Here is a 21,731-nt window from a genome sequence, read left to right as displayed (position 1 = left end):
TTTTAAGACGAAACCCCGACTATCAGCCCACACGAAGCCCGCTCCGGTGCGGGTTGGGAAAGCGCAGGGGCAGCGCATCCTTTCCTTTGCCGGGCTCTGAGGGGGGAGTGCAACTTTTCCCCCCAATTTACATAATGATGTTTTAATAAGGTGAGAGCCCGCCGGCGGCAGAAACTGCCCCGAGTGGGGCCGGGTGGCTGTGGGGTGGCTGTGGTTTGCTGCTTTTTTTTTTTTTTCCGGTGCCGCTGAAGTTGAGTAAGGAAGGGACCGCGTGGCAGGGCACGATTCCGGCAGCGCTAAGGGATGTTTCTACGGAAAATCATCCCCCTGCACCACCCTTTTGCAAGGTTAGATGGAAAAAAAAAAAAAAAAAAGGACGGGGACCCGCCTGCAAAGAGCTAGGGGCCCGACCCCCTCCCCGCTCTGACTTCAAGAGGTATATAAATCCCGGACCTGCGCTGTCAGGCTCGGGTGATAAATTAAGGGCTTCGCAGTCGAAACCTATTTACACCTCCATTATAGGGCTAACCAAATGGGGATCAGCATGCATATTTTTACCGCAAGAGATCTCATACATCTCCGCCAGAGTCGCCCCTCGGGCCATGGGATAACAGCTCGGGAAGGGGCGGGGGGGCGCAGCCAGCACTTGGTCGGGAAAAAAAACTCCGCGTCCCGGTGGGTGCCGGCTGCTGGGGCACCGCAAACCCGCCGGGGGGCGAGGGTGACCTCCCGGGAGGGGGGTCCCGCCTGGGGATGGGGGGGGCACGGGCTCCTTTAGGCAATGCGAAGCGCTCCGGGAAGTTTCTCCGCCGTGGGAGATGCGGTTTAAGCCCAGACCCGCCGTGACTTTCTGCTTTTATTTATTTATTTTTATTTCTTTTTTTTTGGAGAAGGGGCTGGGAGCACCCTCCACCGGAGTCTTGGGGTGCCCCCAATCCCTCCAGCCCCCCGGCTTTCCCCAGCTGCTTTTTCCGTTGATTTCCAGGCGGATTCGCGGTTCGGGGGGGACACCCGCCGGTATGGGGAGGGAGCTGGGGTCAGCGCATCCCAGGCCAAATTCCCTCTGTCCCTAAGGATCTCTTCGGTCGCCGCTAGTCCGACAGCAGAAAGGGGGAAAATCCCTCGTTTTCCAGGGGGATGCGCGCACCCCGCTCCCTCTCCAAACGAAACGCGGAGCCTGGGAGCCGGGGAGGGCTCGGCCCCAAAATCCCTGTCCCATAGAGGGGGGGCTCGGCGGGATTCGGCCCCCAACACGCCTCTCCAGCCGGCCGGGCTCCGGCTGGGTCCTGCTCTCGGGTTCGTCTTCCAGAGCCAGGGGAAAAAAAAAATTAAAATCTTCCCCCCACCGCCCCATCCCGTCCCCTCCGGCGGCCCCCTCCAGTTCCACTTGGTTAGCTCAAGTTTTCCATGTAAATGACAGTAATAAATATCTAATCATGTCCCGCAGCTATCGGCGGCTCGCCGAGCAGCCGGCATTAATGAGACATCCAGGGGAAGGGGGGGAAAAGAAAAAAAAAAAAAAAAATCAGAATTGCCAAGAAAGAAAGTTTTTTCCGCTCTCCCTGAACGGTTGTTAAATGCGGAGCCGGGCGGGGGGACACGGGGAGGGGGCTCCCCGGTTCCTCCGGAGGGGTCACACCGGTGCTCGGCCCCCTCCCCTCCAATTAACCCCCTCCAATTAACCCGGCCCCCAGCCAAGCGGGGGGCGTGTGAGGGGGGTGCCCGGCCCCAGCCCCGGGGGGTTGCGTGTGCCCGTCCCTGTCCCTGTTCCCAAAAAACTGCTGGGGCCGCGAAGAGGTTCTCCTGTTTGGGGGGGTCGGGGCTAAGGCTGAAATGAACCCCTGCGAGCTGGATTTGTTCCCCTAACGCTAAACAAATGGAGTGATTACCTTCTTTCCAAACGCATCAGTCATACTACATTAAGTAGCAGAGAGCTAATTATCCCAATTAGGAGGCTGATTTATAATTAATGGCTTGGACCAAGTGATAATTGGATGTTAATGGATAACTGTTTTGTCTGAAGTAGCCTCCCGCTTCCCCGAAGGCAGGGCCGGAGGGCTTTTTCCCCCCTCTCCCTCCCTCCTCTGCTCTCACCTCTGCCGGGAGCACAAACACACGAGGGGGGAAATCTGCATGGGGTTGAGTGGGGGAACCCCAACACCCCCTGACCCAACTTTCCGAGCCCCCCCCCCCATGCGTTTTTCACCGCCTTTCCCCTTTTCGGAGCCGTGCTCCTTGGGGGGCTGCGCCTCCTCACCCCGCAGGCTGGGGGAGCCCCAGGGGTGTCCCCCTACAGGTGAGGGACCCCCCCCCATAAAGGGCAGGAGGGGGTCACCCCAAAGGGCTGCCCGGGACCGGGGAGGGTCACAGCGGGGATCTGCGGCTTCTCCCCTCTCCATGTGCCTCCCTCGCACCCGAGCAACCAAGAGCTTTTAGGGCCGAAAATTCGTGAAAGGGTAAAAGCGACTTCAGCTCCGAGCTCCCCCGTGACTGATGAGAGCTTGGATTGAATTACACCAACGCACTCAAGGCAAAAATGTCTGAAATTGGGCTGTCGAGCCGAGCCAGTCGGTGTGGCTTTCCAGCTTTCCCTGCTAATTTCACGAGATCCCGATGCCCAAATGGGATGTTCTCCTACTCGTGCAGCTCAGGGGGCTCCTGCAGAGATCTCCCCGGCTCGGGAAACCCAGCTGGTTCACCCAGCTGTGCAGATGCTGCTTCTCCCCAGCTACCTGCAGAGCTGCAGAGGCTTCCCGCTGCTCGGGGAGAAGGGCCGGGCAAGTTTGGCACAATGTAGGCGCAGGGGGAGCGAAGGCAGCGGGTTTTGTTCCCCGTGTCATGCCTTTCTCCTTTAAAAGAAAGCTTCGCTGGGAAAGAGGGGATGCTAATGAAAGGAGGCCAGAGAAAGCAGCTCCTCTCCCCTCTGTCCTCCCCACGACCGGCCCTACAAGACAAAGGTGCTGCAGGAGAGGTCCGGGACCAGGCTCTTCTGATGCGGCTACCTGCTGGTTTTGCTGCTGCAGCAATAGGTAAGCCCTTCAGAAAGAAGTAGCCCGTGTTTTCTAAGACAGCACTTAAATTATTCGGTCTGAGGTTTCTCAGAGGCGTCCCAAAATTCAGCTCAGGTTGGAAATGCTTCTGGCGAGGTAGTGATGGATGTCACCTGGGTTTGAGCCTTTTCAAAAGGTTCGGCACTGATGTCCAGTGCCCATGTCAGAATGGAAACATTTACAGTTATCTCACCTCTTTTGGCAAAAAAACATTAAGCAGGAGAAATGCTGAAGAGCAAGGATACAATAAAACCCCACTTCACCAATCTGACTCAGCTACTGATAAACTAACCTGCTTCTGGGAAACATCCACTGCCACATGCTTGTTGCACAGCATGGAGAACTGTGAAACACAGCTAAATGCCCAGAAATTAATTCATGGGGCACCAGGGTTAGGCAAGATCCTCAGGTCTTGTTCCTCCAGTCCAAAAACTGCTGGAATTGTTTTTTTATTATTATTATTTATTTTTATTTTTTTTTAACATTGACTCCATTGGGTTTGGGATCAGGCCCGTGATTTATGATTTCTAAAGCATGCCTGGCACAGCCGAGGCTCCTGGAAAGGAGAAGGTCACTGAGGGAGGGATGGGAGCTGGAGCGGGGCTGGCAGGGACCCGCGGTTCTGCCAGTGGTGGTGAGCGGGTGTTTGCAGCCAGGAGCTGTGGGTGGGCCACAGCACGAGCGTGGCTCATTCCTGGTAGCTGCTGGCACAGCTCTCCTGGGAGAGGTTGCATAGAGCGAGTGCTGACTTGGGAAACACTGCTTCAAACCATCCAGATGACAAAACATTAAGTATTTTTAGGGAGAAAAGAGTGCTTGGGAACTCCACTAGGGTCCTCTGGGAAGGGGAAGCCAGGTGAGCTGATGGGATTTGGAGGGGAAAAAATGCTCCTGCAAAGGGAGCTGCAGAAATCAGATGTGTGCAGCTCCTTGATGCCAACCAGCTGCGTGAGTGTGCTGCAGGGCTGTGCATCTCCCTGCAAAACCAAGCACTGAGCTGCTCTGCCCGTCTTACAGCTCCTTAAGGCTCAGATCACCTGCTGGTGGCCAAAACATCTTGCTTATCTTGGCAAGGGTGTTTAATTCTGTATATCTATCCAAATGCTTATGGGAAAGGCAGCATCGCGTGCACCCATGGTCCTGCCCAGTTGCTGGCTCCAATTCCTGGCCCGCTTTTAGGGGGACAAAAGTCTTCTTCCAGCCCCTTGTAAAAGTCACAGAGCACAAATAGTTGTTTTTTTGTTTGTTTGTTTGTTTGTTTGTTTTTTAAAGTGGTAGGAGGGAAATTAGTGTTATCTCTTGTAACAAAGGAAAAGTCAAATCTTTGGTCTTATTCTTTTAAGGTATTAAAAGTTCTCCACAGTTTTATGATTTGCTGGAGCTGCCTTTTAGGATTTATTCCTTTTCTTTTTCACTTGCCTGTCATTTTGCCTTATCGCTGATCTGAGTCTGAGCAGAAAGAACTGCCACCATGTATTTTGTGAGCGTAGTTTTCAGAGCCCTGCAAACGCCACCCGCAGGGGCAGAGCCCGCCGTACCTGCAGAAGTGGCCAAGGTTCAGGCTTTCAGCTCCTGTTCCCTACAGAATTAGCTCCTTCTTTTGATCTCTCCAAAATCAGCTTCAAGCCAAATTGTGCTTGGTGTCACAGCCTCACAGCTTTTCAGCTAAGCAGCTGAAAAAGCACCCAGAAGTGTCATTTTTGTGCCAAGGGAGGCAAGCTCCAATGCTGTGGCACAAACTGCTGCATGTCACAGAGGTGTGTTCCTCTCTTCTCCCATCCCTGACTGCTCTCAGGTTAGCACCCAGAGCTCATGGCTCACTTGACGAATTGGGAGGGGTGGAGAAATTGCCCTCCTGCCCTGCCTGCCCCTTCCTTGTGCCAGAAGCTGCTGCCCAGAGGAAGAGTGGAAGGGAACCAACGTGTGTCCCCACCTCAGCCCAGCATCCCCGTATTGGTCACATCACGGGTAGAAACCTCCAGGACATTGCTGCATCTTCCAGGGGCATCAGAGATTCCCCCAAACCCTGCCACTGACCCAAAGGTGTTCCTTCAGGCCACTCAATTTGACCTTGCAAGTGATCTGCAGCCAAATACGCTGCAGAAAACTGTCTGGGGGGCAGAGAGCAAGGCAAGAGCCGCCTCTTGTGCTGCCCTGAAGGGCAGGGCTTGGGATTTCTGGGACCTCTCCTGTTGTCCACTTTGGAAAATTCTCTTTGCCAGCACTAAGGCGAATGAACTGATGTTTCTCAAGCAAAGCCATTTTCACTACAGCAAAAGGAAGGGCTGAGCCAGAAAAACCACATACAAATACAACTAAGCCAGAAACATGCTTGTTTTGGAAAGGGTGAGGGGAAAAGTACTTTTTTTTCCCCTTCATATAAGCAGCCAAGTTAAACACTTTAAGCCGTTTGTGAAGTCAGTAGTTTGATCGCTTTCAAGCACTTCAAGGCTACTCCACGTGTGGGATCTGGGGAGATGCAGCCGGGGCAGGGCTGTCGGAGCCTGGCTGCGGCACGATGCTGCCTTCCACAGCCACGGACACAACACAGGCAGAGCTGGGCTCTGAGTGCTCCTGCTCCTCGGGGCTGGGCTGGGCTGCGGGCTCAGCTTTCCACTGTGATGTTAGTTGTAAGAAATCTGCCTAAAAATGTGTGCTTTATTCTTTTTTTTTTTTTTTTTTCTCTTCTGTTGACTGAGCTGGAAGCAGACCAAGATCCTGAAACTAGACCTGAAGTGATGTTCAGATTAAGAGCTTTTCTTATTTACCCAGGAAAATGTTTCTGCTTCAACACAAATTATAAAATCGCTTATTGAGGGTTGAATGCTGCTCTGAGGGAGTTTTCTACTGAGTCGATCTGCACGCACTGATCGTCACCTGTAAATTACAGCAAGTGAGAGATCCAGCACCACAGTGATGCTTGGTGATGCCAGTCCTGGCCCTATGCTGCAAATCACCGGGCTCCAGGTCTTAAAAATTGTGCCTGCCAAAAGCAATGTCAGTGAGGGTGTCTTAATTCTATTTATTTTATTTTATTTTATTTTATTTTATTTTGGGCTGTCCTTCAAAGTGCACCTCCGCTGACACAGACGCTGGAAACTCTTTTGCCAGGAACTGTCGAATCAATCACTTGGTGCTGTTATCTGGGGCTCTGGGGAGGGGGGAAAGGCAGTTTCACAAAAGCCTTAAATAAAAATCACAGCGACTGCCAGCCAGACCCTGCTACCCCAGCCGCTGGCATCCTGGTGCCTGAGCTGGTAGAGCCAGGCAATGAAGCTTCCCCCACCCCAAAAGGGTACTCCAAGGTTTTTTTCTTAAAACTTACACCCCCCTCAGATCCCCTTGTACTTCTGCTGCAAACAAACAAGCGCTGCAAATGCAGTTGCTGTACTCTTCAGCATCAGAGCTCTAAAAAAAAAGAGAATTATTTGACAAGAACTGCTCTTAAACTGCACTATTTCCAGTTTCGACTGCTAGCAATCTTCTCGGTTTTCAGCAGAAAAAAAGATATTTTTCATTTTAAAGGCCAGAAGAAGGTCCAGCTGGCTTGTTGCTGAAGTGGGGTGGAACAGTGATAACAAGGTCGGTCATCGTAGCCAAATGTGAGCTCTGAGGATTTGTGTAATAACTCAGGTTTTGCTTTTGGTGGGTTGCAACTTGTTCAAATAGACCAGGCATAATTAAGATCTCACTCTGCCCTAAGAAATTAACTGCCTTTAGGTCCAGGAATGTGCACAGGTGTAAAAATACTGCAGGTAGATTAGAAACGGGGAATCGATTTTTAGGAACCGTTCTCAATTCCTTTATTTCGGTCACGAGAAGAGCCCTCCAGAAGGCTGTTTTTCTGGTGCGTGTTGCTCCCAGACTTTGACGTCTGAATGAGAAAATATGATGTGTTGCAGTACTTGAAGTTATTTATATTTCACCCACTACAAAGGTGAGATTGCCGAAAGTCTAAGGAAACAATCTCACGTGAGGAACAAAAGAGATTTATAGCATGCTGGTTATTATCTTACACGACTTTGGACTTTTATATACCTTAAAGATTTAGGGACATAAGAAAAATAAGATTGAAGAAAACCTCTTGCAAGGATCATTTATTCAGCACCCCCTAGGTATGTAATTCATTTAGTACCAAATACATATAAACCCTCTGTCTGTGCATAGATGGAGCCTCTTTACTTGGCTGTCAGATAAGCAGGGATGGATTCGTTATCCATCTTGCTGATCTGAAGCATTTCTGAACCAGGACTCAGAGCATGAAATCACACCACAGAACAGCCCTAGGAGCGGGGGAATGTTTTGTTGTGATTTTATTTTTGACGAGGCTTATTGCCAGCAGTGGTAACGGGGACAGTGTCAGCACAAACCATTTTCTGTCCCTCCCTGCTAATAGTGACCAGATTCCTGCACTCGGCACAGAGAAACGCAAGCAATGATTTGCACCGACCGAGCAGGCACTGCCTGCACTGTGCCGGGCTGGAGCACTGCAACTTTGCTTTTAATGTGCTGGGGCTTCTCCAATTTTTCTGTCACCTGCAGGACTCCAAATGCCAAGGCACAGTTCACACGTGAGCGCTGGCTTTTCTTCCACTTTTTATTTCCCCTGATGCTTTTCCCATTGCCAAGCTGTGTCTTGCTTCCAGGCACAGACCTGACATGGTGCAGAGCTCTTCCAAAACCTGCGTGCATCTCTGGCTCATCTCTTTTCATCAGAAATGAACTATGGCATTGAAATTCACTTCTACCAATGAGCTGTCAAAATCTGGATGTTACTTGTTTAGTACAGCTTATTTTCTACCCCAAACACCCTCCCCTTCCAACCCTCCCCAGTTTTCAGAAAGATGTAATGAAACAACAAAGTAACAAAAGCAGGCTCTGACAAGCTATCCCTGACTCCTTCAAGAAAAAGAATAGTTTTCCTTTTAACTTCATAGGTATTATTGCCCCATTTTTAATGGTGGCATCTGAGCATCCCATATAGGTCAGTGAGTTTAGGCTCAGTACTATTTTGAGTTTGGGATGGTTTGGTATTGGGAGGAGCCAGTTGTAGGGAAAAGAGAAAATGGTCCAAAGCCCCTGCAAAGAATCACATCCTACACCCAGCCTCAAATTCTTTTTACCCCATGGCATTTTCTTGAGTACGGCAAGTGTCCTGTCCTTGGCATTTTCTACTCTTACCTGGGAAAAATGGCCAGAATAAACACTTGAAGAAAATTCCTCAGTTTCAACCAGGGAGGGGAAAAAGGGGGGCACGTGCATTTATTCCAGGATAACACACGGAACAAAACCACTGTCTTGGTTTAAAATTGTTTCCCTCCAGAGCAGCGCTGCTGTGGATGTCCTCGCCCAGGACGGCTCACCGTGGGGATGAACTCTGTGGCCAGCACAGTGACACCTTGGTTTACAGGCTGCAGGGATCGATACATTTCTCCCCTAATGAGTTTTGTCAGTTCTGTATTTTTGTTAAATGCCTTGTGCCGGCTGGCGTGTGAAGCCTGATGCTGACTGACTGCATTTTGTTGGGAGGGGGGATAAAGGGTGAAATGCAGAGAGCAGTGAGCAGAAAACATCACCCATCTCAGATTTTTGGGTGCAGTTAATACAGCTCTAGGTCTTTTTATTTTCTTTCTTTTATTTTTTTTTCCCTGTAGAGTGTAAAATGCAAGGTACTTTGCAGAAAAGTTCAATATTATATTTTAAAAAAAATGTTTTATTGTACTCAGACCTGTTTGAATTACATGCATACAGAAACACAAGCCACCAGGAATAGGAGTTTTCATCTGGCAAGGAAACATGTGGCATTCCCCTCTTTTCTCTACAGGAACCTGAGGTTTTGGGGGTTGCTTTTGGGGAGAGATGAGTGGGAGCCGTGCTGCAGCTGGAGAAACGCAGCTCTGCTCCGGGATAACAGGGTTTCCATCCCCGGCTGCTATATGTGCACATCGTTTTGCATCAAATTAAGCATTATAAATGAATAAAGAGGGGTCTGTGGGGAGGTAGGAGCTATAGGTGAAATTTGGGACTGGGGTGGTAATACTGGGCTCGAGAAGGCGAGGAGCAGGGAGCTCGCAGCCTGGTGCTGCTGCACGCAGGTGGCTGCGCTCATCCTGCTCCTGGCCGCGGTTGCTCTGAGGCCCTCCAGCCACCCAGAGACATAAAAGATGCATTTGCAGATTTCGAAAATTAAAACCATCTATACAGCCAGTGGGGAGGGATCAGCTTATTTGGTTGCTTAATGAAATATAAAGATTATTTTAACCAGTGTAAGCACTATTCGACAGCTTGTGAAACACAGCGGTGGCTTGATGAATGGCTTTCTCCATTAAAAAAAAATTGCTGCATGATGTCTTTTAAATATTTAATTTATTGGGGTTGGAGTGTGCTTGGAGCTGACAGTTAAGCAGGAGCTGTTTGCTGTCTCAGTTAACTTTGCCTATTAGGTTGAATGGTCTCGCTCAGTAAACGCAAGATATCTTCTTTTCCCCCATTTTTATACAAAACCTGGGGTGATTTTTGTGCTGCACAAGTGGCTGGGAAGCTCTGCTCATCGCCTGCACCACAGCATGCCAGGCTGTTATCACGAAGGCTGTGATGCATATGGATTGCTCATGAGCCCATTGTTATCATTTTATTTTTTTAAACTTTTTTTTAATTCATGTGCTTTCTCCTAGGCCACTCAGACGAGTTTGTTCAAGCACATGTGTACACACAGAAGTGTTTTTAATGGTCAAATAACCTGAAATCTCCCTGGAACGAGTGTTTCAGTAGAAGCCTGGGCTCCAGGCACATCACTGGACTGAGTGTTATAGGGATATTCGCCTCCTCTCCCTGTTTGTTCTTCCCTGAATGTGCCAGGTTGGTGAAAAATAAGAGCATGCAAGGGGATTAGGAAATAAACAGGCATTTCTGTGCGATGGGGAGCCAAAGACACTTGGCCTCCCAAGTCTCTCTTAGCCAGGCTGAGCCCTGGTGTGGATTCTTTGGTGTCTGCTAGGGACTGAGCTCTGGCAGCAGCCCAGGGCTCTTAACAGGCTGTGTGTCCTCACACGGCTGCACAAAAAGTGCAGGAGCTCCTCCACCCTGAGGGCCAAACCTGGCAAAACTGCCTCAGGCACCTCTAGAAGTATCCGTGGTGGGACCTGCAGTGAGCTCCAGCCTGGCCTCCCTCCTCCAGGTGATGGGACATGTCTTCTGGTGGCCACACTGACAGCACATGTCACTAGGACATGTTTTTGTTCCTTAGTACATGCCACAATTCTGGCATTGCTTACATCTTCCTGTAGCTCGGCTAGAGCAGAGCAATGGCATCCTCGTGCATGGTCAGCATCCAAAACAAAAGCACCCATTGTCACTCTGACTCAGCTCAGAACAGCTTTGGCTTTCTCTTCCACTGGAATGAATAAAGCTTTGATAAGTGTAGATGAAGGTTGAACAAATTATTTTATTTGGGGATGTTTTTGCTTTTCCTAAAAATAATCTTGGGTAAAATTTTGTAATAAAATATCTTGAAAATCAATTAAAAATTAGTTGCTGGGATATGATAAAGAAGATGAGATTTTTTTCTCCCAATTTTTACAACTAGCTAGAAAATACATGTCAGACCCCTTTAGATACATTTTTCAATAAATCAGCTATTGATATTAAAACTATCTGTACGCATTTTTAAGTAGGAGGTAGCTTTTTGCTTATACCCTTATACTGGATATCATAGGAAAGGCTGGAACTGGTAAGATTCTCCTTGGGGCACAGGGATGTGCCTGGCATCACGCAGAGTGAAGTAGGAGGTAGGTGCTGGATAGCCACAGTGAGGCTGGATGGTAGATCACCAAATTACCAGCTTTTACATGTAATTACTGCAGCTTCTTGGAGAAGACAATACCAAAAGCTTGGGTTACATCATCCCCCAGTTAAAAGGAAACATCCTAGAGGAACAAGAGCCACCCCAGAGCTGTCAGGGCATTGGAACAAGACCCCTCCCTATGGCTTCCCACCTCTGCTTCTGGGCACCACAACTTTGAGGTACTTGAAAGGGTGAAGGCAGAAGATGCCTGAGGTCATTACTAGAACATACAACACAGAATTCAGTTCTTTTCCCAGGAGCTACAGCTTGGTCTCTGGATGTTATACAAGTTTACCCTGTGTCCATATATCCTACATTAAGGTTTTGGGGGAGATTATGAGAAATTGGAGCAATGGAGATAGTGGGACCAGTGATTGTGCAGTCCCAGAGGCTCACTATCATTTGTGTCCATTCCTCCTCCTTCACTGAGGGTCAGTCCTTCGTGGTAAAAATCCTCTACATGCAACATGAAGGCCTCCAGGCATGAGTATGAGATTAAAGAGTCCCCACTACTGAAAAAAAAACAACAACATATAACAGCTAGATACAAAATTTTGCTGTTTAATACATCGGATTCCTCTAAAAATCATGGGAGTCAAGCCACCTTCCTCCATTGATCAAATGATCAATGACCAAAACTGTTTCCTGCGAGGTCACCTAGATATCCTGTCTGCTTTCCTAAAACTAGTGCAGCTGGACCTGTTTCTCTGAATGGCCATTCTTTGCACTGACTTTCCAGACGATGACTTACTGGTTTAAGTGGAGTTTTTGGAATTTTCTTTTGTGGCAAATGTTTCACAACATCCTTCCTGATGTCTTATGAACCACAGAAACGGCATCCTGGAGGCCCTTGGTCATTTATAACACGGGTGAATGAAGCATCACTCAGCTTTTGGGATCAATATTAGCTCAGTTTTACAGATGGTCTGTAAGGAAAAACAGCTTGAAGTTTCATGCAGAGCCCACTGTAGAAACAAACAAACAAAAAAAAATTAGTTGTTTTGTTTGTTTGTTTTCCAAATAATTTCTTTGCTATCGAGCTATAAGACTTCAGTATTTATTGCAAACCTTAATTCCCTCTTTAGCAATAACGCCTTTGTCCCTATTAAGCTACATATTTGTTTTACTTTACGTTATGAGTTTTCCCCTATCATTTGGGCTTTGTTATGAAGACCCTTAAGAAGCATGGATGTAAATAAATGGCATGAGTGGGTTCAGATAAAAAAAGAAAAGAGTTTGACATCAGAGCAATGGCAATATTGAACAGCTCACTGTATGCAATGATAGGAACAAAACCCTAGCTAGTTCTGGGATGAAGGTAAGTCAGTACATTAAAAGGAATGACAATATTATGTCTTTTATTATGATATGTATGTAACAACCCTGAAAAATCCCTTCCCATTTTTTGTTCAGCATGTCGTGTATCCATACAGTCAGATGCCAGCCTCTAAGCTTGGAAGCCAGACTGCTGTCTTTAACGCGTTAGGTCTACAGGAGCTTTTTTGATTCCTGCCCCAGAACCTGCTGGAGCTGTGAGGCTGGAAACGAGCCTTGCACGCAGCAGCTGAAGTTTCATCTCTGCATCTCCAAGGCTCTGCTGAGACACCGGGGCACTGGAGTAGCATGTCCCTCAGCACCTCTCTCCTCTGTCCACTGTTTTCCAGGTTGATGTCGCCATGCAGCACTATGGAGTGAATGGTTACTCCCTGCACGCCATGAACTCACTGAGCGCCATGTACAACCTCCACCAGCAGGCAGCCCAGCAAGCCCAGCATGCCCCCGACTACCGGCCCTCCGTGCACGCCCTCACCCTGGCAGAGAGACTGGCTGGTAAGAACAACTCATGGCTTTTGGGGAAAAAAAAAATGAGAAGGGAGTGAGAAGGAATTCAGCCTCACTATGTGGGGTCAAAAAGAGAGAATAAAATGACATTGATAACTGTTTTATCAGGGGAACAACAAATACCAGAAAGATTGACTTTGCTCTTAGGAAATAACAGCATAATGGATATGAGCATGCTGTGAAGCACATTTCCCCACTGAGGGGCTCAGGCCATCCCCTAACAGCCATCTTATGCCATCCCAGAATTGTTTGCTCTTCCACGTTGGTCCTTCTTGCAGCTACTTTTCATTTGTCATCTTATTAAACCTTCTTTCTCTCTGGAAGATAACCTTCATTTGCATCTCCTCTGGGTCTCACCTTGACCTACTTCTTCCAGGGGATCCCACTCAGCTTGGGTGATGCTCGAAGGTCCTGCTGGCTCCCTGTCAGCTGTTCTTGTGTTTTACCTTCCATAAAAGAGATTTTTTAGTCTCAAAGAAAGTCACATGTGGCTTTACCCGGAGGCTGTTATTCACACAGTATTGTTGCCAGTGGAATGTCAGGGCAGAAGCTGCTGCTCCACAGCATCTGATCTGTTTGGCTGTGTTTGACCATGGGTGTAACAGCACTGCGTTCCCTACTGTCATTAAAAGGAAGTGCAAAGTCCATGTAGTTTTTTATGATTTGGTAGAGGGATTTGTTTAAATGGAGAGCTGAAAATATTTGGTATGGTAGGGCAAATATATCTACATTTCTTCGTACTGCAGAATCACCAGATCTGGCTGAGATCATCAAAGTCTTCTGCAGTGCAAATGGTCAGCAGCTGTCACATCACCCAGGTCAGGGCTAGGATGCGGTGTAGTAGACCAGACCTGACAACAGGAGAGATGCAGAAACAGTGCGTTAGTACCCTGAAGCTAAAGTAAAAAAGGTGCAATGGATGCGATTCATGAAACCTTCCCAGAGTGGACACATTTTCCCTGACTGTCTAATAATTTCTCGCCTGCTCTAAGCAAGCTTTCTAGCTGTCTGATATTTAAGGAAAAAAAAAAAAAAAAAAGGTGGAGTGACTCCTTTCAGCCTAGAATAGGTGAAAGAATTAATCTATCCAGACAAATTTAGCAGGCTAAATTTAAGAGACATAGGTTTAAGGTAAGGTGAGGAAGTAGAAGTTCCAGGACAGTCCTCTGAAGTGAGCAATATACAAAGGCAAGGTGTCTGTTTGGATCACTGAACGACTGCTGACTCCCAAATCTTCATGCCATTAGTGTTTCTTTATCCATCTGTTGAAGAAGGAGTGAACACCTTACAAGGTTCCTCAAACCATTTACTGTGGCTTGTGGGAGCTCTGGGGGGCTGTAGGGCAGGGCTGGGAGTCGCTGTCCTCATCAAAAGGGATCCCAAGTGGGATCAAGGAGACCTAGACTCTAATCCTGGTTCTGCCACTGGGGTGCAGACTGATGACAGGTGGACACTTTGCTTGTCCTGATAATCCACCTCCCCCTGCCCTCACCCTTTCAGCACATAGGCTGTCAGAGGGGAGATGATGATCCCAAATTCTATTATGTGCCTTGCAGACCTTGTGTCTTAAGGTGCCCCTTTCCTAGACACAAAATTTTTGTAATCACTTGTATCTGTTACACTAGAGCATGGAGGTCTTAATGTTCTTTGACCCTAACTAGGGTAAAAGAAGAGGGAGATTTTCTTTAAAAAAATACAATAAAAAGATTAAAAACTCTTCTCGTATTGTTGACCGGGAGATTCAATCAGTTTTCTGACCTCTTATCTTTAAAATTAATACCCCACCTGGAAGCCTTTCTGAATTAAATCCCATAGTCCCCTTTTCTGCTTCTTTTTGGTGGGAAAGGCATTACATACCTACAAGCTGGTTCCTTTGCAGCTGCTTCACATTCTCTTACTTCTGAATATCTTTCAGTGCAGGGTTATAGATCTCATTTGCCTTCCAGGGACAGTCAGAATAAAGCAGCGCAAAAGCAAACGACCTTAAGTCAGAAAACAGAGGTTTCTGATTGTAACTGCAAGGCCTCACCTGCAATTTATATTCTCCTTCTTGCACAAAGCCTGAAAACATAGTTAAAACATTAAAATAATTGCTGGTTAGCTCTTGTTGGAGTGGCCAAACTTAATGCATGAGCTGCCGCCTCTGGGGAACTGGTAGGTCTAACCTCTACTCTCAAAATTCAGGAATATTGCAGCCTCCAGGTAGGGTGTTAAACCAACGTCCTTTCTCCTTATTTCTTGTACTTGAAACAAAATGTTAGCTTTGAAAAGCATTTCAGGGTAGCTTTGGTTTCTGCTCCTGGAAGGTTCCTGCTCCCAGCCTGGCTGCACGGTGCGCTGTGTCTCAGCGCGTGAAGGACACCGCTGCTGCCTCCAAAGCAGCAGCTATTACCAGGGGTTTAACTCCCCCAAGAGCCCCGATACCTTGAACACAAAGGTCTCTTGTATGCAACCAAGGCTGTATTGTATTTGGCCGAAGACCTTTAGCCCGATCACGTCTTTTCCAGGTTGCCAAAACCACACTGCTTTGGCCGTAGCCCAGAAGGGCGCTACAACTGCTGACCTAGAATGGAACAGCTGGAAGTTTGGAAGAGGAATGCTCGAGCGGTGCAGAGCTGATTTGCTATGCTCGTTAGCTGACATATTTGGAACCCAGCTCTGTGGTTCTGGGACTGGCGGCCTGGCAGCAGGTTTTGTTTTATTGTTTACATTCATGCCACGATGCTCGTGACAAAAGCGCAAAGAAACAGCAGCAAGAGCCTTCATCTGGCTCCACACATTGATAATGCTGATTTTTCTTCCTGTTAGGTTGTTTTCTAGTGTGTTTATCCCTCCCTTCTACTGGAAGTCACATTCTTAACCAAATTAAAAATGATACCAGACACTGCTAAAGCTCTTTCTGCATTTTCCTCTTTGAGAGCAAACATCTCGCCAGACTGAGTATTTCATTCCAATGCTGTAGTACAACATGTCCCAACTTGCATAATAAAGGGATTTTTTTTTTTCATTTTAAAATAGCTTATTTTCATTGATTTAAGATCTTTCTACTCCCACTAACTGTTGTGCAATAATAACGCCTGCGGTAAAATAATAAGCCCTTAAATGTGGGCCTCAGATTTTCCCCAGTCTGAATTTCTTCTCTGCCCTCAATTTTGCAAGCAGGGTTTGCAAAGTCAGACCCTCTGAGCAGCATCTCTATTGAGAAGGGCTCAGCGCATGAGCTCTGGGCTTGCAATCAGTGGAGCTGGGTTTGGTTCCTGGCTGCTTTTTCCACCCCAGATGCTGGAGAGTGTCTGTGCTCAGTAAAGCACATGCTTTCAGGCTAAACACATAAGCTCATGAGCTTAAGTGCTTTCCTGAACTGGAGCCCAGAACTGCTCTCCAATATCATGGCTTGAAGACTACGGCGAGCTACATACAAGACACTAAAGAAGGGCCAGCTCAGCCTGGTTTCTGGGAAGATGCATGCCTCCTAATGCAGCTGCAGCCAACAAAATAGGCTCAGGGCATCTCTATTTGAACTGCATGGCTTCTTCCCACTGATGAGCACACCACATCATGGCAGCATTGAAGCCTACCAGAGCTCTGCCCATGGCTTCAGGGAGAATATCACACACAGTGTTGGGCTCTTCTCATTACAACAGTGAATCTTCTCTCCTTGTTCTTAATTATGTTTATTAATGAAAGAGCCTTGTGCAGTTTATGACACAGTGAGGTCTGCACGTATGCGTGTCCTGCCCCACTGACACTGGAGCAGGTTGGCTCACTTCAACCAAATTTAGCATAGGAGTTTCAACAGTTCCCACATCTGTCTTAGGGTTTCTCACTCCAGAATAAGCTTTCTAGCCAGAAATTTTACCTCCTCAGACATCTCAACTAACCAGCAAAATGCATACATGTGTTTTATTAAATCTAGAGCCCATGAGAACACTATTTTGTAGGTTCAGGTTCATTTGGTATTAGCAAGTGCTTTATTCGACTGTTAGCATACAAATTCCAATAATTAAATTGGCCACTTTTCTTGTCTTCCAACGGCTGTACATTTCAAGACATCATTTTGGAGGCACGTTATGGATCCCAGCACCGCAAACAAAGGCGAAGTCGCACAGCCTTCACTGCGCAGCAACTGGAGGCACTGGAGAAGACCTTCCAGAAGACTCACTATCCAGATGTAGTGATGAGAGAGCGGCTGGCTATGTGCACAAATCTACCTGAAGCCAGAGTCCAGGTACAGCTATTTTGTGGGTTTGTGAGTGGGGACTAATTCATTTAATTAATTAATGAATAACCCCCAGAGGGTTGACCTTCTCTCTCAATATTTCAAGATTCTTCTAGTGTAATGAAGGATTTGAGGGGAGATAAAGTTGTCAAAGAGGTTGTCAAAGAGGACAGGAAAAACAACAGCCATAAATGAGAAAGGGAAAAAAAAAGAGAGAGAGAGAAAGAAAAGAAAAGAAAAACCAACCCCTAAACCATTCATCTGAAGTCTCACATATGCTAAAGAAATTCTGAATCCACAAGCATATTTTTTAAATTTAGGATTGTCTGAAGTGTACACTGGTTTTCATTTGTTCTTTCACATTTCTTTGGGGGAAATTTTAGAAACATCAACAGAAGTCTACTTATTTATTTATTTGCAAGGCTTTTCTGGCTTTCTCAGAGGAGCAAAAACCCAAGTAATTCCAGCTGCTCTTTTCCACCACTGTCAATAATTGTAACATCTCAGGCCAAGGTCTGATTTTTTTTAATTTGTTTTTAGTTCCAACTAATGCAACCTGCTGGTAGGGAGGTTCTTGCATTGTTGGGCTCTAAAACACTAAATAACAAGCTTCTCAATGTTAAATGGATAAGTAGTGTAAAACAAACAAACAAACAATTATTTTATATAAATGTCAATATATTTTGACCTTCATTTAACCAACTAAACAACGCTAAGGATATTTGCAAATATGCTTTTTCCATGTCTACTGATTTTAGTTAAAAAATATGAATTCTCCCTCCCCTTCCTTAGATTTGGTTCCAAGATATCAGCCTATGCCTGTCATGACTTATAATTATAATGACTTACTTTGACTTTTCCTTCCATAGTTTTGGTGCAGTTAAAATTATTTTAGAATTTTTGTTTTTATTTTAGAAATTAACATTTAGAGCACAGTACTGTAAGCCAATGCAGTATTGTCATACTCAACTATAAGACGTTCTGTTTGGACACAACAACCTGAACAATTTAGACAAAACAAAACAGTGATGTGGCTTAGAGAATAAATATAAAGACTGATTTAATATATATATGTATATATTGTGCTATTTGTAGAAGCACTAATAGAAGGTAGAGCTCTAAGATCCAGCGAAGTGGAATGATGTTTGAGCACAATGGGCATGCAGTACCTCAGTGCTTTGGGGTCCCCCGAAGCTCCCCAGCTGAATGATGTTACTTTTGGCACTATGCGTGATTTTCACCATTTTTCTCCCATGCTGTTTGTGGCATTGAAGGTTTGGTTCAAGAACCGGAGGGCCAAATTCCGGAAGAAGCAGCGTAGCCTGCAGAAGGAGCAGCTGCAGAAGCAGAAGGACTGTGAAGGGAGCCACAACGAGGGGAAGACAGAGCCACCCGTGCTGGAGACCCAGGCCACAACGCCAGACACTGAGAAGACCCAGAGCCTCCCCAGCGAGGTAAGCACGGACCTCAACCTCACCCTGTCAGAGCAGTCGGCCAGCGAGTCAGCACCCGAGGACCAGACCGACAGAGAGGAGGAGTTTAAGAGCACTTTGGATGAGGCTAAAGTGGACAAGAGCCCTGGTGTGGACGGCAAGGCTTTGAACTGCAAGAGAGCAAGCCCGAAAGCAGGTGAGGGAATGAATCTTGATGGTGATTGGGGTCTGGACTTGATGTTTCCAAGGGAGATGCTGGTGGTTGGGTATAGCCCCTTATTCCCTATTGTGTGAATGCTTGCAGGTAAGATGCTCAGATTTGTATTTTTGTCCCTGACACTAATCGGGGCCCATGGAGGGCATGATGTCCATTGAAGCAGGAGTGCAGAAAGGGCAAAAGCTTTCTGCTCAGATTAGAGCTTGGGGAGAACAGTGCCCATTAGCAGTGGCAAAGCCACAGAAAAGAGGTCAACCACATTTTCTAGGGAATAAGATGCCCGGTGTGGATCAGACACGTCTTAGCTTTTCTGAGCTAACACAACCCTTCTCTTTTGCACTCTTGGTGTAAGAGAGAAGACCGTGCTGCAGTGCAGATCATCACCTGCACCCAGCCTGTAGAAATAACCCCCATCCCCTCTGCCTCCTGCTACAGAGTCTCCCATCAGCGCGACTGTGACGCCTTCATCCAGCAGTGGCCTGGCTCAGACTCACTCCTACTCCTCCTCACCCCTGAGCCTCTTCCGCCTGCAGGAGCAATTCCGCCAGCACATGGCAGCCACCAACAACTTGGTCCATTACTCCTCCTTCGAAATGGGGACACCGTCTGCCATGCCCTACTTGGGCATGAACGTCAACATGGCTCCTCTGAGCTCCCTGCACTGTCAGTCGTACTACCAGTCACTCTCCCACGCTCAGCAGGTCTGGTCCTCGCCCATCCTGCAGGCCTCCAGCTCCCTCCCAAGCCTGAACAGTAAAACGACGAGCATTGAGAACCTACGGCTCCGGGCAAAGCAGCACGCGGCGTCCCTTGGGCTTGACACCCTCCCCAACTGAGCCACCATCGCCCGCGAGACGACGCACCAGAGGCTGGCACTAAAAGTGTCACTCCTTGACCCCCTGCCCACCCTCATCTCCTCCTGGAGTAAGGTGCTCCCTTTCAGGGAAAACTTTGCATTTGCTAACGTCTTACTAGCACCGTGATTGCGTCAGACATTGCTACCGGCCTGGTCTTTGCTAGATATTTAACAAGGAAGGGGGAGAGGAGGTGTTTAGGCAGATGAACTGTCCCTCTGGACTGCCGTGAGTTAAGCCTGTCACGTTCAGAAAAAGCCCCCCCTCCTCATCCCTGCGATAATGTGCCAACTGTGTTATATACACCCTTTTTTTGTTGTTGTTCTTGAGTTCTTTGGGAAAACAAAGAGTCATGCTTTGTCTTGTACATAGTTTATGATGTTGAAAGCACCCATCACCCATGTGTTACTGTCAGTGTTACAGAACTGTGACCTCTTTTGTTTTTATTCCCCTTTTTTTCTCAGTTTTAGTAGCTAGTATCAGAGTTATAAATCAGCCATCCTCCCGACCTCAGGTCGCAGCTAGTTGCTCTTCTTGGGTCAGTGTCCTAAAGAAAAGATTTGCAAAAGAAAAATGATTTTACATTTCACCACTCCACTTCTCTCTTCTCTGCTAAAGCCAATTCTGTAACGGCCAGGAAATGATGCAAAGGTGAATTTCCTGCTTAAGCACTTCTGAAAAGGCAAGCGTTTTTCCTTTAATTTTTAATGGCACTTGTTCAAAGACAGAGGACAAAATGCTGCTGGCTAGGGAGAAAAGCAAAATCCAAATTCACAGGATTATTTTTTACTTGATTGTCTCCTCTTTGATCTTCGGTGAAGTGTAAAGTCCTCTGTTTACAAATTATGGGGTTTTCTTTCTGGAGAGCATTTTGGTCTAGCTTTGACAATAGAGAATAATAAAAACTTTGTATGAACTCCCACTGTGTTCATACACCATGAATTATATGGTTCTTTGACAAAACCATGATTAATGCAAGCTGTGCCTAGAAAAATGCTCCGATCACCAAACTCTACCCTCAAGCCCTGCAGCTTCAGAACCTGGTTAGCAAGTGAAAATGTAGCAAGTGAAAAATATCTGAAATGCTGGAGGCAAAGCAGGTGATAAGCAGGGGCTTTGTATTCTCTGGTGCTGGGGAGGAATAGGTAAACTTGCCAGAACAAGGTTTGCAAGTAACCAAAATTCACCGACTACAGAGTGATTTCAGTCAACAGCATGGGCCTTGTTTTACTGGAATAAGGTTTCATTTCAGGAATCAACCCAGAGTGGTTTTCCTTGTTGAGAAGCAATGTTTCTGCCGATCTAAATTACTTTTTTTTTTTTTCCAAGCCAATCCAAATTATTACATTTTTTTCTCAAGCCAAATAAATCCTTTGAACCCACTGCACTGAGCAAAGGAAGGAAGAAATTCACATCTAATCTGATATTGCCTAGGACCAACAATCCAGACCGGCTCTGTGGCAGGTGCTAGGTTTGAATCCAAAGGGTGTCAGCCGGATCTGCCACTAATGAACAGCAGAGCTGGGCTAATTTGCTGCAGATGATCATCTGGTCCATACTTGATTTAAAGAAGTGTAGATGCAGCATGTGCATAGCCTACAGCCCCTCTTGCTCCTGCCTTGCTTCATACCAATGCAGAAGCCACGGGTCAAATTACCTCTTTAAACACGGGGAGGAAAGAGTGTTTTTCAGCTCTACTAATGCCTCTTGAAAAAGCATGTAAATCCTGTAAATTGAGAAGTAAGAATAGCCAAGTTTGGTGGGAAATGAGGGTTTTATCCCTCATAAAGCCGTAGCAAGAGCAGAGCTCTGGAGGGGCAGTTCCTTGACCACACCAGATTCCAAAGAAAATGGAACATCTTCCTTAAATAGTTCTGTTCTGCCAAATACTCTAGTTTTGGGGTTTTCTCTCCTGCTTTAGTTTTCCTGACTTTGTCAGATCAGGTCCCGTGACCAGCAGAATTCTTTGCTTTGCCAAAACCAAATGTATTTGTAGGAAGTAGATTTTTGGCTGCCACTTTCAAAGGACTCCGACTAAATTAAAACCTCCAAAGCACATTTACTGTCTCCAAAAAGATCCTTTGAACATCCCAGCTTTCACTTTTGTAGCAGTGGGTGCCTGTCACCCAAACTGGGGACACCAGAATAAAGCTATATCATGCAAGGCAGGGGCATGGAGCACAGGAGATAAACTCCCTTGACCCAGCACTAGATTTGTTGTGATCCTCCCTGGGGAGACAGGACCTCCCCACCAAGCCATGCGAGAAGACTCT

The 21,731-nt window shown here is 46.9% G+C and overlaps 1 protein-coding gene across 2 annotated transcripts; it reads left to right on the top strand.

Annotated features, from left to right (window-relative positions):
* Positions 1–230: 230 nt before the first annotated feature.
* DMBX1 (diencephalon/mesencephalon homeobox 1) lies at positions 231–20,380 on the top strand. Of its 2 annotated transcripts, none has more exons than XM_084528041.1 (5): positions 231–347; positions 12,558–12,723; positions 16,785–16,963; positions 18,229–18,583; positions 19,040–20,380. In XM_084528041.1, exons 2-5 carry the CDS (start codon positions 12,570–12,572, stop codon positions 19,438–19,440), a joined length of 1,089 nt encoding a protein of 362 aa, XP_084384167.1. In that variant the 5' UTR covers positions 231–347; positions 12,558–12,569; the 3' UTR covers positions 19,441–20,380. The 2 variants fall into 2 exon arrangements, with proteins under 2 accessions (XP_084384167.1, XP_084384168.1); XM_084528042.1 differs by lacking the exon at positions 231–347 and adding an exon at positions 2,828–3,029.
* The last annotated feature ends 1,351 nt before the right edge of the window (positions 20,381–21,731 follow it).

This window comes from Aythya ferina (assembly GCF_964211825.1).
Source record: "Aythya ferina genome assembly, chromosome: 8".
Lineage (NCBI taxonomy): Eukaryota > Metazoa > Chordata > Aves > Anseriformes > Anatidae > Aythya > Aythya ferina.
The sequence above is the reverse complement of the archived record's forward strand: the minus strand, read 5'-3'. Positions and strand labels throughout refer to the sequence as shown.

Excerpts from the sequence above, each read along its gene's own strand:
- DMBX1 (XM_084528041.1), top strand. The coding sequence starts at position 12,570 with ATGCAGCACTATGGAGTGAATGGTTACTCCCTGCACGCCATGAACTCA. Across the intron at positions 16,964-18,228 it reads TACCTGAAGCCAGAGTCCAG|GTTTGGTTCAAGAACCGGAG; the intron begins GTACAGCTATTT and ends GTGGCATTGAAG. Across the intron at positions 18,584-19,039 it reads GAGAGCAAGCCCGAAAGCAG|AGTCTCCCATCAGCGCGACT; the intron begins GTGAGGGAATGA and ends CTCCTGCTACAG.